The sequence below is a fragment of the Puma concolor genome, chromosome E1 (genome assembly GCF_028749965.1).
Source record: "Puma concolor isolate L17-30 chromosome E1, mPumCon1.1.hap2, whole genome shotgun sequence".
NCBI classification, from domain to species: Eukaryota; Metazoa; Chordata; class Mammalia; order Carnivora; family Felidae; genus Puma; species Puma concolor.
Genome location: NC_141680.1, coordinates 1,663,328 through 1,675,187, shown reverse-complemented (window position 1 = coordinate 1,675,187; position 11,860 = coordinate 1,663,328). Strand labels below are relative to the sequence as shown.

The window sequence follows — 11,860 nt, the reverse complement described above, 5'->3', positions numbered from 1 at the left end:
GGTGCGTGTATGCCGGCACGGGATGGCGGGGTCCCCATACCATCAAGTAACTTTTGGACACCACCTGGGTCTCCTACAACTCAACTCAATTCTGACCGTATATACGCCGTGGTAACATCACATTCACCAGTCCAACGAGGCTGCCCCCTCGTCAGATGCCAGCCACAAGCCCAGGTGGTTAGCCTCTGCTTCTGACCAACTGCCTGTCAGTCACAGGTTCCCACGACCCCCTCCTCGGGCTCAATTTGCTCCAGTGGCTCTCGGAACCTGGGAGACCTTTTTTTTTTTTTTTTAAATTTTTTTTCAACGTTTTTATTTATTTTTGGGACAGAGAGAGACAGAGCATGAACGGGGGAGGGGCTGAGAGAGAGGGAGACACAGAATCGGAAACAGGCTCCAGGCTCTGAGCCATCAGCCCAGAGCCCGACGCGGGGCTCGAACTCACGGACCGCGAGATCGTGACCTGGCTGAAGCCGGACGCTTAACCGACTGCGCCACCCAGGCGCCCCATCTGGGAGACCTTTTTACCGTTAGACTAACAGTTTATTACAAAGGACGTATGAATCAACAGCCAGATGGAGAGATACATAGGACGAGGTCCCAAACGAAGGAGTTTTTGTCCCCCTGGGGTTTGGGGCCAGTGTGGTGGCATGTGGGAGCTTTCCAAACCCCCTCCTTTGGGGTTTGTATTCAGGCTGCGTCACATACATCAATGGCCATTGGTGTTTGAGGTTGGACCCCTACCTCACACCATGTACAAAAGAGAACCCAAAATGGATCAAAGATCTAAACATAAATGCCAGAACTGTAAAAATGCTTGGAAGAAAACACAGGCTTAACTCTTCCTGAGCTTGAATTAGGCAGTCGTTTCTTAGGACACCAAAACACAAGGAGCAAAGGGAAAAAGATCAATGACATCGTCAAGATTAAAGATAAAAAAAAAAAAACCCTTTGATGGGGCACCTGGCTGGCTCAGTGGGGGGAGTGAGCGACTCGATCTCGGGGTCGTGAGTTCGAGCTCCGTGTTGGGTGTAGAGATTACTTAAAAATAAAAGATTAAAAAGATTAAAAAAACCTTTGTACTTCAAAGCCATTGTCACGAAAGTTAAAAGGCAGTCCACAGCACGGGAGAAACATTTTGCAAATACATGACCCCAAGATCAAGGTCTTGTAGGGTTCACCTGCTGAGCCAGCCAGGGCCCCAGCCTTTTTTTTTTTTTTTTTTTGCATTTTTTCAACAGGCCCAATTTTATTTTATTTATTTATTTTTTTTAACGTTTTATTTTATTTTTGAGACAGAGAGAGACAGAGCACGAACGGGGGAGGGGCAGAGAGAGAGGGAGACAAAGAATCGGAAGCAGGCTCCAGGCTCTGAGCCATCAGCCCAGAGCCCGACGCGGGGCTCGAACTCACGGGCCGTGAGATTGTGACCTGAGCTGAAGTCAAACGCTTAACCGACTGAGCCACCCAGGTGCCCCAACAGGCCCAATTTTATAAAGGCGCAGAGGATCTGAAAAGATACTTCTTCAAAGAAGGTAGACTGGTAAACCCAGGAAAAGATCATCGACATCATTGCCATCAGGGAAATGCAAACCAAAACTATGATGAGATTCCACTTCATACACACTAAGGTTATGTCTTAAAAAAGGAAAAGGTTATCAGATGCTTGGGGGGCTCGGTCGCTTAAGTGTCTGACTCTTGATTTCGGCTCATGTCATGATCTCACGGTTCATGAGTTCGAGCCCCACGTTGGGCTCTGCACAGCAGTGCGGAGCCTGCTTGGGATTCTTCCTCTCTCTCTCTGCCCCTCCCCTATTTGTGCCATCTCTCTCTCTCAAAAATAAATAAAACCTTAAAAAAAAAAAAGCTTTAGTTTGGCAAGGAAGTGGAGAGATTGGAACCCTCCTACAGTTCTGGCGAGAATGTAAAATGGTACAGCCACTTTGGGAAACAGTCTAGAAGTTTCTCCCACAGTTAAACAGGAAGTTACCCTACGACTCAGCAATCCCAACCTGAGCAAGATGAAAACACGTGTCCACACATACACAGAAAGTTGTGCCTGAATGCTCACAGCAGCTTTATTCATAGTAGCCAAAAAGTGGAAAACCACCTGGCTGGAGGGGGGGCTGGAGGGAGATGGGTGAGGGGTGCAGGGGTCATGAAATATCCTACTATTGATTAGGATGATGGCTGCACAAATACGCGAATATACTAAAAGCCATTGAACTGTACATTGTATAACTTTTCTTTTTTTTTAAGTAGTCTTCATGCCCAGTGTGGAACCCAACGTGGGGCTTCAACTCAGGACCCTGAGATCAAGACCTGAGCTGCGGAGATCAAGAGTCGGACGCTTAACCAACTGAGTCACCCAGGCACCCCCAGTTGTGCACTTTAAATGAATGGGTTCTGTGGCAGGTGAATTACATCTCAATTATGCTGGTAAAAATGACACTCCAGAAACAACGCCTGGGTTCATCTAGTTCCGTCACCGGTCTTGTGACCTGGGGCAAATCCCTTCACCTATGTCTCTTTCCTCATTTTGCAAAATGGAGAAATGAAAAGAAACGCCTCACGGGGCTGCGAGAATTCCAGCTACAGCAGACGTGAAACCTGTCACACGTTAAGTTCGGTTATTAACGAATTTGGCGAACTCCAGACAGTGAGAGTTGTCCCTGTTTTGCTAATCACTGCCTCCCGTGCTAGACTCCCAGGAAACAATGAGATGCGTAAAAACATGGGGCGCCTGGGTGGCGCAGTCGGTTAAGCGTCCGACTTCAGCCAGGTCACGATCTCGTGGTCCGTGAGTTCGAGCCCCGCGTCAGGCTCTGGGCTGATGGCTCAGAGCCTGGAGCCTGTTTCCGATTCTGTGTCTCCCTCTCTCTCTGCCCCTCCCCCGTTCATGCTCTGTCTCTCTCTGTCCCAAAAATAAATAAACGTTGAAAAAAAAAAGATTAAAAAAAAAAAAAACTTAATCCGTGTATTCTCCCAATTTAAGCTGCCGCTATCCCATGTGGCTAAGTTCCGATTGTCTCCCCCAACGCGAACGTCCTCGTGTCCCACGACATTCAGAAGCCACTGTCCGCTGTCTCCGTGTATCTCCCCACCCCTGACAGCCCAACACAGAACAGGACCAAGCTGCCCTAAATAGTCGTCTCTCCCGCCATCGTGTGTGATCTGCTGAGAGTCCGTTTACTGGACGTCTTGTTAGTTTTGCCTGCCCAGCCGCCATGGTTGTGGCGACTTGGATTTTCCTTCGGGAGATGATTTCTTTCCTATAGCGTGCTATTTCCTGGGACTGCGTACTAAGTCATCTCTTCCGCCTTCCAGACAAAGGTGGGCACGCGACCCTAGCCGGTCACTGAGACTCTCTCTAGGATTTGATTCTTGAGCAACACGTTAAAAGGACCCCCCAAAATGATTCCATTTGTTTTTACAGTTGAACCCTAAAGGCTGTCCATTAGTACTTGAGGGGAGAGGCTGGATATTTTGGGCAAGGAAACCTCATATTGGAAGCCCAGAAACTGAGGGACAATTGGGAGCTCAAAACAGGGGAGTGGTAATTCAAATATCGTGGGGCATTTAAACCGTGTAAGAGGCAACGTGTCCGGGCCAAACACAAAGCGATCGCCGACAGTTCACGTGACCGTGTGAGAGTACTGGAATTTTAATATCGGTTAGAAAATACGGGCCGAGGGGCGCCTGGGGGGCTCAGTCGGTTGAGCGTCCGACTTCAGCAGGCCCGCGGCGATCTGGGGTCATGGGCACACGGAAATGGGAAGTGACAAGGTGCTGATGTCAGAGTGCACAGGGCTCGTGGAGACATAACCTGGGTGAATCGGAGGGGGGCAAAGTCTAGAGCTCAGTGCCGGGGAGGGGACGGGACTGGGGCAGAAGTATCTGGTAACGGAGGCAAGCAGGGAGTAAAGCCACAAGGGGACTGTCACAGGCCTGTTAGGGGACAGAACTGGACATGTCGTGGGAAGCTGCTAGGGAGAGAGAGAGAGGCCTGTGTGGCTAGTTAGTGCAGGGAGACGCCCCGTCTTGGCGGGCTGGTCTCGGGATGACAGGTGTCTGGGAGGGGCGCTGGGAGGGGTGTTGGGTGAAACCGGGGCAGCCTGGCACGGTGGCAGATGAATGGACAACTGAATACACAGGAGGCTGAAACAGGAATTTATTTCACGGGAGGTGAGAGGAGCCTCAGACACATCCACGTGATGAGGCCGCGCAGGGGTGATGCCATTGAACGTCCATGAATAAAAGGACAGGGCAGATGCGTGAATAACCCGCCCAGGTGGGTTAGGCCTTTTGGGTCTGGGATGGAAACCAGCTAGGAGTCCGGTCGTTTTCGCGCACGAATTCTTGCCAATGATAGACACCCCACGCCCTTCGCTTTGGGACCCAGAGGAGCTCGGGGTCGGGATGAAGCGGCCGCGCACTCCCCAACCCCACAGAGCCCTCCCGCGCACCCTGGCCAGGGTCCCGGAGGCTCATCCCGCGCAGGCCCCGGGGCCCACGCCGTCCACGACAGGGCGACAGCGTGGCCTCCTGCCAGGACAGCCTCTCCTGCTGGCGGTCTCGGCCCCGGCCGGCGGCCGCAGCAAAGCCTCAGGCAGGAGAGACGCACAGTCCGGGTCAGCACGCGGCGGGCCACCCGACAGCCGCCACACTCACCGTGTCCTGCGCTCCGGTCCAGCCCCAGCTCCGGGGCCCGGCTGGCGCTCCTGGGGGGCGGGCGATGCAGCACCACAGGGCTCGGCCCGGCCGGGTCAGGGCGCCCACCCTCCCTCCCCGCGGGGCCCGGCTGGTCCTTTAAGGAACCGAAGGTTGGGCCGGGCTCCCCGCGCGCGCTCCCACCCGCTGAAGGGTAGGGTCCCGGGCCGCACCCCGACACTCTAAACGCCGGGGGGGTGGGTGGGTGTGTGACTGTCCCCTCCCCCCCCCCCATCTCAGCTGCAAACACCCTTCTTTCATCAGGGCAGCGGCTCTGGACGCGCCCGCGGACGCGCGGTCACACAGAGGCGGCGGCGAGCAGGGGACAAAGTAACAAGCGTGAGAAGCCAGAGGAGGGGGTGCGGCGCGCGTCCCGGACACGAAAGGCCGCGCCCGTGGTCTCCCCGCCCGCGCGCGGGCCCTCGGGACGGCGGCAGGTGCACCTAGCTGAAGAAGCAGGAGGTGATGGAGAAGGCGATGGCCGCGTAGACGAAGACCGACAGGTGCGGGCAATGGTCCAGGCAGCAGCCCTCGTCCGGGGGGGGGGGGGGGTGGCGCGCGTCTCGGCCCTGGGGGGCTGCCCCGCACGGGCCCCCCGCGCCCTCCCGCCGGCGCGCCGCCCCGACCTCCTGCCCGCGGCCGACGCCGACCGGGGCGCGCGGGCCGCGGGGGGCTCTTCCGGGGGCGGCTCGTCGAACAGGCCCCCGGAGTCGGCGTCGGGGTCCGGGGGGGTCTGCGCGGGGTCCCGGGGCTCGCGCCGGAGGAGCGCGGCCGCCGTGGGCGCGGGGCGCGGGGGTCGCTGCGGACTCGGCCGCGCGCTGTGTCCGCCCGCGGAGGGGGCGGGGCCGCTGGGCTGCGCGCCTCCCCGGCTCCTCCCCGCGCCCGAGACCCGCCCCCCGCGTCCGCCGCGCGTTCCCATGGCAACCGGGGGCGGTGGCGAGGGGAGAGCTGCGAGCGGGGACTACCCCCCCAGGGATGTGAGCAGGGGGCGCCTGGATCCCAGCTGCGCGCGCCGAGCTTCCCGGGGGGAGGGGCGTTGTCTTAAAAGAAATGATTTATTCAGAGTCTTTCTGTTTTTTGTTTTTCTTAACTTAAATTTCCGTACATGAGGAAACGAATTCATCATCTTTGCAGAAAACGTGGAAGTTGGGAAGCGCCTTGAGCAAGTGCAGCCACAAAACAAAGCCTCGCGTCTTCCCGAGGCCCAGAGATGGATGGTGTTTCTCCTTCCTTCTTTCTTGCCCTCTCCCTACAGCGCCATCTGTATCTGCCTGTCCTGGGCTCTCGGAGGATTCGGAGCATTAGGAGCTAGCGCTTCCTCCACGCCCCGCCCCCCACCTCAGTCAGGCCCCTCCGGGCACCCCCAGGCCCTCCTCTGGCTCCCACTCGTGTGTCACACGCTGCTGGGCCCCCCGAGGTTCCAAGGCTGGCTGCGGTTGCCTTGTGGAATGTGGACAGCACGGCCACTGGGCCTGGGTTGGGTCCCAGGGAACTGGAGGGGCGCGCTGGGCCACCCTGCAGGTGCAGCAGACTCAGACGGTCATTAGGGAACTCATGGCCTCCTGTAAGGGAGAGGCCCCCTGGGAACCGGGCCCGGGGTGCAGAAACGGTGTCACCAGGGTGCTCTCTCTCTCTCTCCGTCTCAGGGTGTTGCCAGCGATATCTTGCAGGGCCAGAGGCTCCTACACAGCAGGAGGTACTCAGAATACTGCTGATATTCTGATACAAGGAATGGATGGCTGAGCCCATCTTGCAGCTTAGCAAGCCCAACTCGCAGAGCTTCTAGCCCGCTAGGACACGGAGAACGTGGAACCCTCCAACATCGCCGCTGGGGACGTAAAAAGGCACGGTGGCTTTGGAAAACGGTTTGGCAGTTTCATAAGAAGTTAAACGTGCACCTGCCGCATCGGGACATCGGGAGTTGCGCTCCCAGGGTTCTGCCCACGAGAAACCGAAGACGTGCTCTCCTACCAAAACAGAGACTCGTAAGCTAGTGTCCACAACAGCCTTATCGGTAATAGCTCCAAATTGGAAACAAGGCAAACGTTCATCGAATGGTAAATGGATGAACGAAATGTGGCTGGTTGGTTCGCGCAATCGAATAATATTTGGCAATAAAAACAAGGTAGCTACCGATCAATGTTACAACGCGCACAAACCTCAAAAACGTTACACGAAGTGGAAAAAAGCCAGATGCACGAGAGCGCAGATTGTATGATCCCACTTACAGGAAACGTCTAGAAGAGACGCATTTATTTACAGAGACAGAAAGCATGTGGCTGGTTGCCTGGGGCTGGGGGGTGAGTGGAGAGGAAAGGAACTGCAGACAGGCTCAGGGCGATTTTTTAGAGTGACGGGGATGTTATGTTCTGAACCCCGATGGTGGTGATGGTTCCATGGCTCTCTCTATTTCTAAAATTCATTGATGTGCACGCCTAACGCATGTGCCTTCTGTGGTGTGTGAATTATACTTCAATAAGGCCATTATTTAAAAAAAAAAAAAAAAAACTACACTGGGGCGCCTGGGTGGCTCAGTCGGTTAAGTGTCCAACTCTTGGTTTCGGCTCAGGTCATGATCTCACAGAATGTAAGTTGGAGCCCCACATGAGGCTCTGGGCTGACTGTGCAGAGCCTGCGTGGGATTCTCTCTTTCTCCCTCTCTCTCTGTCCCTCCCCCGCTCACTCTCTCTGTCTGTCTCAAAATAAATAAGTTAATGGGGTGCCTGGGTGGCTCAGTTGGTTGGGCGTCTGACTTCGGCTCAGGTCATGATCTCGTGGTCCGTCGGATCGAGCCCCGCGTCGGGCTCTGTGCTGACAGCTCGGAGCCTGGAGGCTGCTTCGGATTCTGTGTCTCCTTCTCTCTCTGCCCCTTCCCCACTTGTGCTCTGTCTCTTTGTCTCTCAAAAATAAATAAATGTAAAAAAAATTTTTTTTTAAATTAATTAAAAATATTTTTTAAATAGAGTTTCCTCTATCTTCTTAAATAAATAAATAAACAAAAATGTAAACAACAAAAAAAAATATACCCAGTTATCATTTCCTAGATACTGGGTGGGCTAACCAAACTGAAACAAAGACCGTGTGATTTTATTCATGATTCTGGGGGTAAGCCGTCCACCAGGCGACTTGGTTCTCCTCCAGCATTACCTTGAACTTACACATATGCTGGTCTCGGGGTTCCAGGCACAGCCAGAGGGGATGCTATAAGGCACACGGACTGTTCCGGCCTCCGCTTGCACTATACTCGCTGTCCCACTGGCCAAAGCAGGTCGCACGGCCAAATCCAGATTGAAAGTCCGTGCAAAGTCCCATCGCAGAGTGATGGGCAGAACTGGTGGCCACCTTCTGTGAGTTGCACCTTCTGTGAGTTGCTATAGAGAAGAAGAGAGTCAAGCCGCTTCCTTAGGGTTCCATGGCTAGTACGGATTCTGGTGTTCCCGCTTTCACCCACTATGCCATTTACCAAGCAGCACGGAGTGCTGTTTGAACGTGGTGCGAGAGGCAGAGAGGGGTTTAGACTTTATCTGGAGGCACTAGAAATCCGCTGGAAGGTTTAAGCCGACTGGCACTTTGGAAAGCTCACTCTGGCCATGGTATGGAGGCTGGGCAGCGGTCTGTGGCAGAGCGATCCCTGAAGACTTCGTTAGACCAGGCTCGAGCCAAAAGGGGGCCCAAGTGGCCGTGGGGACGAAGAGAGGAGAACGCAGAGGACGTTTGAGAGCTACGGTGGGACTTTGCCAATAACTGATGGGGGGTGGGGAACAGGTGTGGGTACCTGAAGTTTCCCCAGTAGATCTAGAAGAAGGTGATGAGCTGGCTCTGAGGTCCTTCTGGGAGATGTGGGGGGAAAGGTCCCTTTGCCAAAAGCATCCTCAGGTGCAAGGTCTAAGCCGGCAGTCCAGATTCAGGAATTACTGGTGTGGAGGGGACGGGTGAGGCCGCAGGTGTAGACGAGATCGCCCAGGAGAGAGGGAAGAGATGAGGCCGAAGGATGAGTGACCTTTGATTGTTGCGTTTTAGAAAAAAATATAACCAGTGCGCTGAACTTTTCACAGATTTCACAGATACTACCGTTTAGGACAAGTGTAACAATTTTTAAGTGAGTTAAAGTTAAAGAGAGAAGTTGTGTGGGGCCACCTGGCTGGCTCAGTCGGTGAAGCGTGCGACTCTTGATCTCGGGGTCGTGAGTTCGAGCCCCCTGTTGGGTGTAGAGATTACTTAAAAATAAAGTCTTAAAAAGAAAACAAACAAAAGAAAAAAACTTAAGTCATGAAACTGTACAGATGGCTCACAGACATGGCGACAATCAGGCCAGGTGAGGAATGCCCAAATTTGGGAAATGCCAGGACGACGTATGTGAAAATGCTCTTAACTGAGCAGCTCTTTGCAAGCATGCGTCAATGTTACGAACAACACCTCTCTTCCAGAGACCGTGGTGAGTTCCAGGGGAAATGGAACTCTATCCCATAAACTCCACCCCATTCTTCCCATATTCTGCCCGATACGGGCAATGGGTGTTTTCTCAGCTTTACTTAAAAGTGTTACCGTGATGCAAACGGCCTCAAGTCCCCCCCCCACCTCCTTCCAACTGGATCTATCGCTTTGAGGCCTCCTCACCATTGAAGTGACCCCTTCACCAGGGGTCAGGGAATTTTTCGAGTTGCACACCAGAAGAACAATCTGAGGGCACTGAAGAGTATGGGTAAGGCTGAGAACTGAGAAAGCACGGTGGAACAGGGGGTGGGGCGCTCGGGAGCTGGAGGGAGCCTTGGGGCTGGTCTTTGGTGCAACAAAAGGTGATTTTATTAAAGCACGGGGACAGGACCCATGGGCAGGAAGAGCTACACTGGGTCGTGACGGGTAACTGGTTATATATCCTCAGGTTGGGAGGGGGTCAGGGACGGTGTAAGTCTCTAAGGAATTTTGGAAGCAAGGTTTCCAGGCCCTTGAGGGGCTGCTGTTAGCAAAACGTCATTTTTTACCGTCTAGTAAGACCCCAGTCACGAGACCCCTCAGATGTATATCGGGGGCCATAAGCCTGGAGGAGGATGGCCAGCATATACTTGGGGGTTAAAGATAAAGGAGGTTTGCAAAGGAATTTTCATGTTAAGTAGACTCACAGGATCCTGGGGGGTCAGGACAATGTTGAGCCAAGATTCCCTTTTGCCCCCAGCAAAGTGTCATCATCCAGGCAGCTGAGCTCCTGAAGGGAGGTCACTCTGCGGGTTACAAGGACTTGTCAGTGGCTGTAGGCAGTAAGGCAGTTTAGTTTCTCATCTGCCTTAGTTTCCCGCATCCCCATGGTGGCGCTTAAACCCCTTTCCGTCTTGATGAGGTGATATTAGGAAACGGAGTCTATAGGTTTCTGGGGATTGGGCAATGGATGACTGCCTCTTTCTTGCGGTTACTAAGTGATCCGCAAATGGGGGACGGAGCAGAGGGAGGGGTGGGTAGCTTGTACTTGGCCCTCAGCTTGCCTTAGTCTCCACCGTCAATCAGTCAGCTCTCACAGGGGATGTGGAGGGCAGTCTGGAGGACCCCCGGCTCTGTTACGAGGGGCTGGGCAGATGAGGCCATTTACAGCCTGGACTTGGGCCACAAGCGCAAACTGGGACGGCCTGAGTCTAAGGGGGGGTGTCACGGACAGGGCCCCAGCTTCCTCTGAGGTCTCAGGGACAGTGGACGCCTCTGTGTCTAGGAAGCCAAGTGTGACGATCCCTAGGGAGGGACCGGGTGAAGGACAGACGAGTGACGGGTCCTCACTCAAGCAGCAGAGACAAGAATCAGGTGGTCTGAAGGGTCCGGGCTGGGGGCGTCATGACGGGGTTGCTCCCGGGGCAGTTCCATCCCCCTGCCTCTGGGGTGGGTTCCCCACCGAGTAGAGCCCACCACATGCAAAGTCTTCCGCTCCTAGAAACTTGCAGGATTTCTGCCCCCCTCTGTCCCAGCCTCAGGGACTGGGGCCGCTCCTCCCAGAGCATCCGCGGCGAGGCTCAGACTCTGAAGCCGGGCCCGGCCTTCCAGGGCCACTCTGGGCTTCGGGGCCCTGAGAGTCACCTCTCCATCCCTGCCATCCATCTGTGGAGCCCTGTGCGTCTCACAAGCTGCCCACCTGCAGCCCATGCTGGGAGAACAACACTTGCGGACGGGTGGGCAGGGGCTGGGGCTGGGCTAGGTGAGCAGGCCTGGGGCAGGGGCAGGGCTGTGTGGGCAGGGCTGGGCAGGGGCAGGACTGGGTGACCAGGGCTGGGGCAGGGGCAGGGCTGGGTGAGCAGGGCTGCATGGGCAGGGCTGGGCAGGGGCAGGACTGGGTGACCAGGGCTGGGGCAGGGGCAGGGCTGGGTGAGCAGGGCTGCATGGGCAGGGCTGGGTCAGGGTCAGGGTCAGGGCTGGGTGAGCAGGGCTGGGTGGGCAAGGCTGGATGGGCAGAGCTGGGATGGCAGGGCTGGGCTGGGTCAGGGTCAGGGCTGGGTGAGCAGGGCTGGGTGGACAGGGCTAGCAGGGCAGGGCTGGGGCAGAGGCAGGGCTAGGAGGGCTGGGCTGGGTGGGCAGAGCTGGTTCAGGGGCAGGGCTGGGTGAGCACGGCTGGTGCAGAGGCAGGGCTGGTGAACAGGGCGGGGTCAGCAGGGCTGGGGCTGGGGCAGGGCTGGGAGGGCAGGGCTGGGTGAGCAGGGCTGGGAGGGCAGGGCTGGGTGTCAGGGCAGGCGCAGGGCTGGGAGGGCAGGGCTGGGTGGGCAGGGCCAGGTGGGCTGGGGCAGGGGCAGGGCTGGGTGAGCAGGGCTGGGTGGGCAGGGCTGGGGCAGGGGCAGGGCTGGGGGGGCAGGGCTGTGTGGGCAGGGCTGGGTGAGCAGTGCTGGGGCAGGGGCAGGGCTGGGAGGGCAGGGCTGTGTGGCCAGGGCTGGGCTGGGACAGGGGCATGGCTGGGTGAATAGGGCTGGGTGGGCAGGGCTGGGGCAGGGGCAGGGCAGGAGGGCAGGGCTGGGTGAGCAGGGCTGGGTGGGCAGGGCTGGGTTGGCAGGGCTGGGGCAGGGGCAGGGCTGGGTGAGCAGGGCTGGGTGAGCAGGGCTGGGTGGGCTGGGCTGGGGCAGGGGCAGGGCTGGGGCAGGGGCAGGGCTGGGTGAGCAGTGCTGGGGCAGGGGCAGGGCTGGGA

General features: G+C 56.4%; 2 protein-coding genes across 2 annotated transcripts in view; one reads left to right on the top strand and one right to left on the bottom strand.

The window, feature by feature from the left end:
• The window catches only part of RPAIN (RPA interacting protein), a 261,437-nt gene that overhangs the window by 54,874 nt on the left and 194,703 nt on the right, over nucleotides 1-11,860 (top strand). The window lies entirely within an intron of this gene.
• On the bottom strand, nucleotides 2,969-5,629 carry SMIM48 (small integral membrane protein 48). Its single transcript, XM_086686529.1, is given in 2 exon segments — nucleotides 2,969-5,257; nucleotides 5,260-5,629. Coding segments are annotated over 2 exon segments (657 nt in total). The 3' UTR covers nucleotides 2,969-4,970.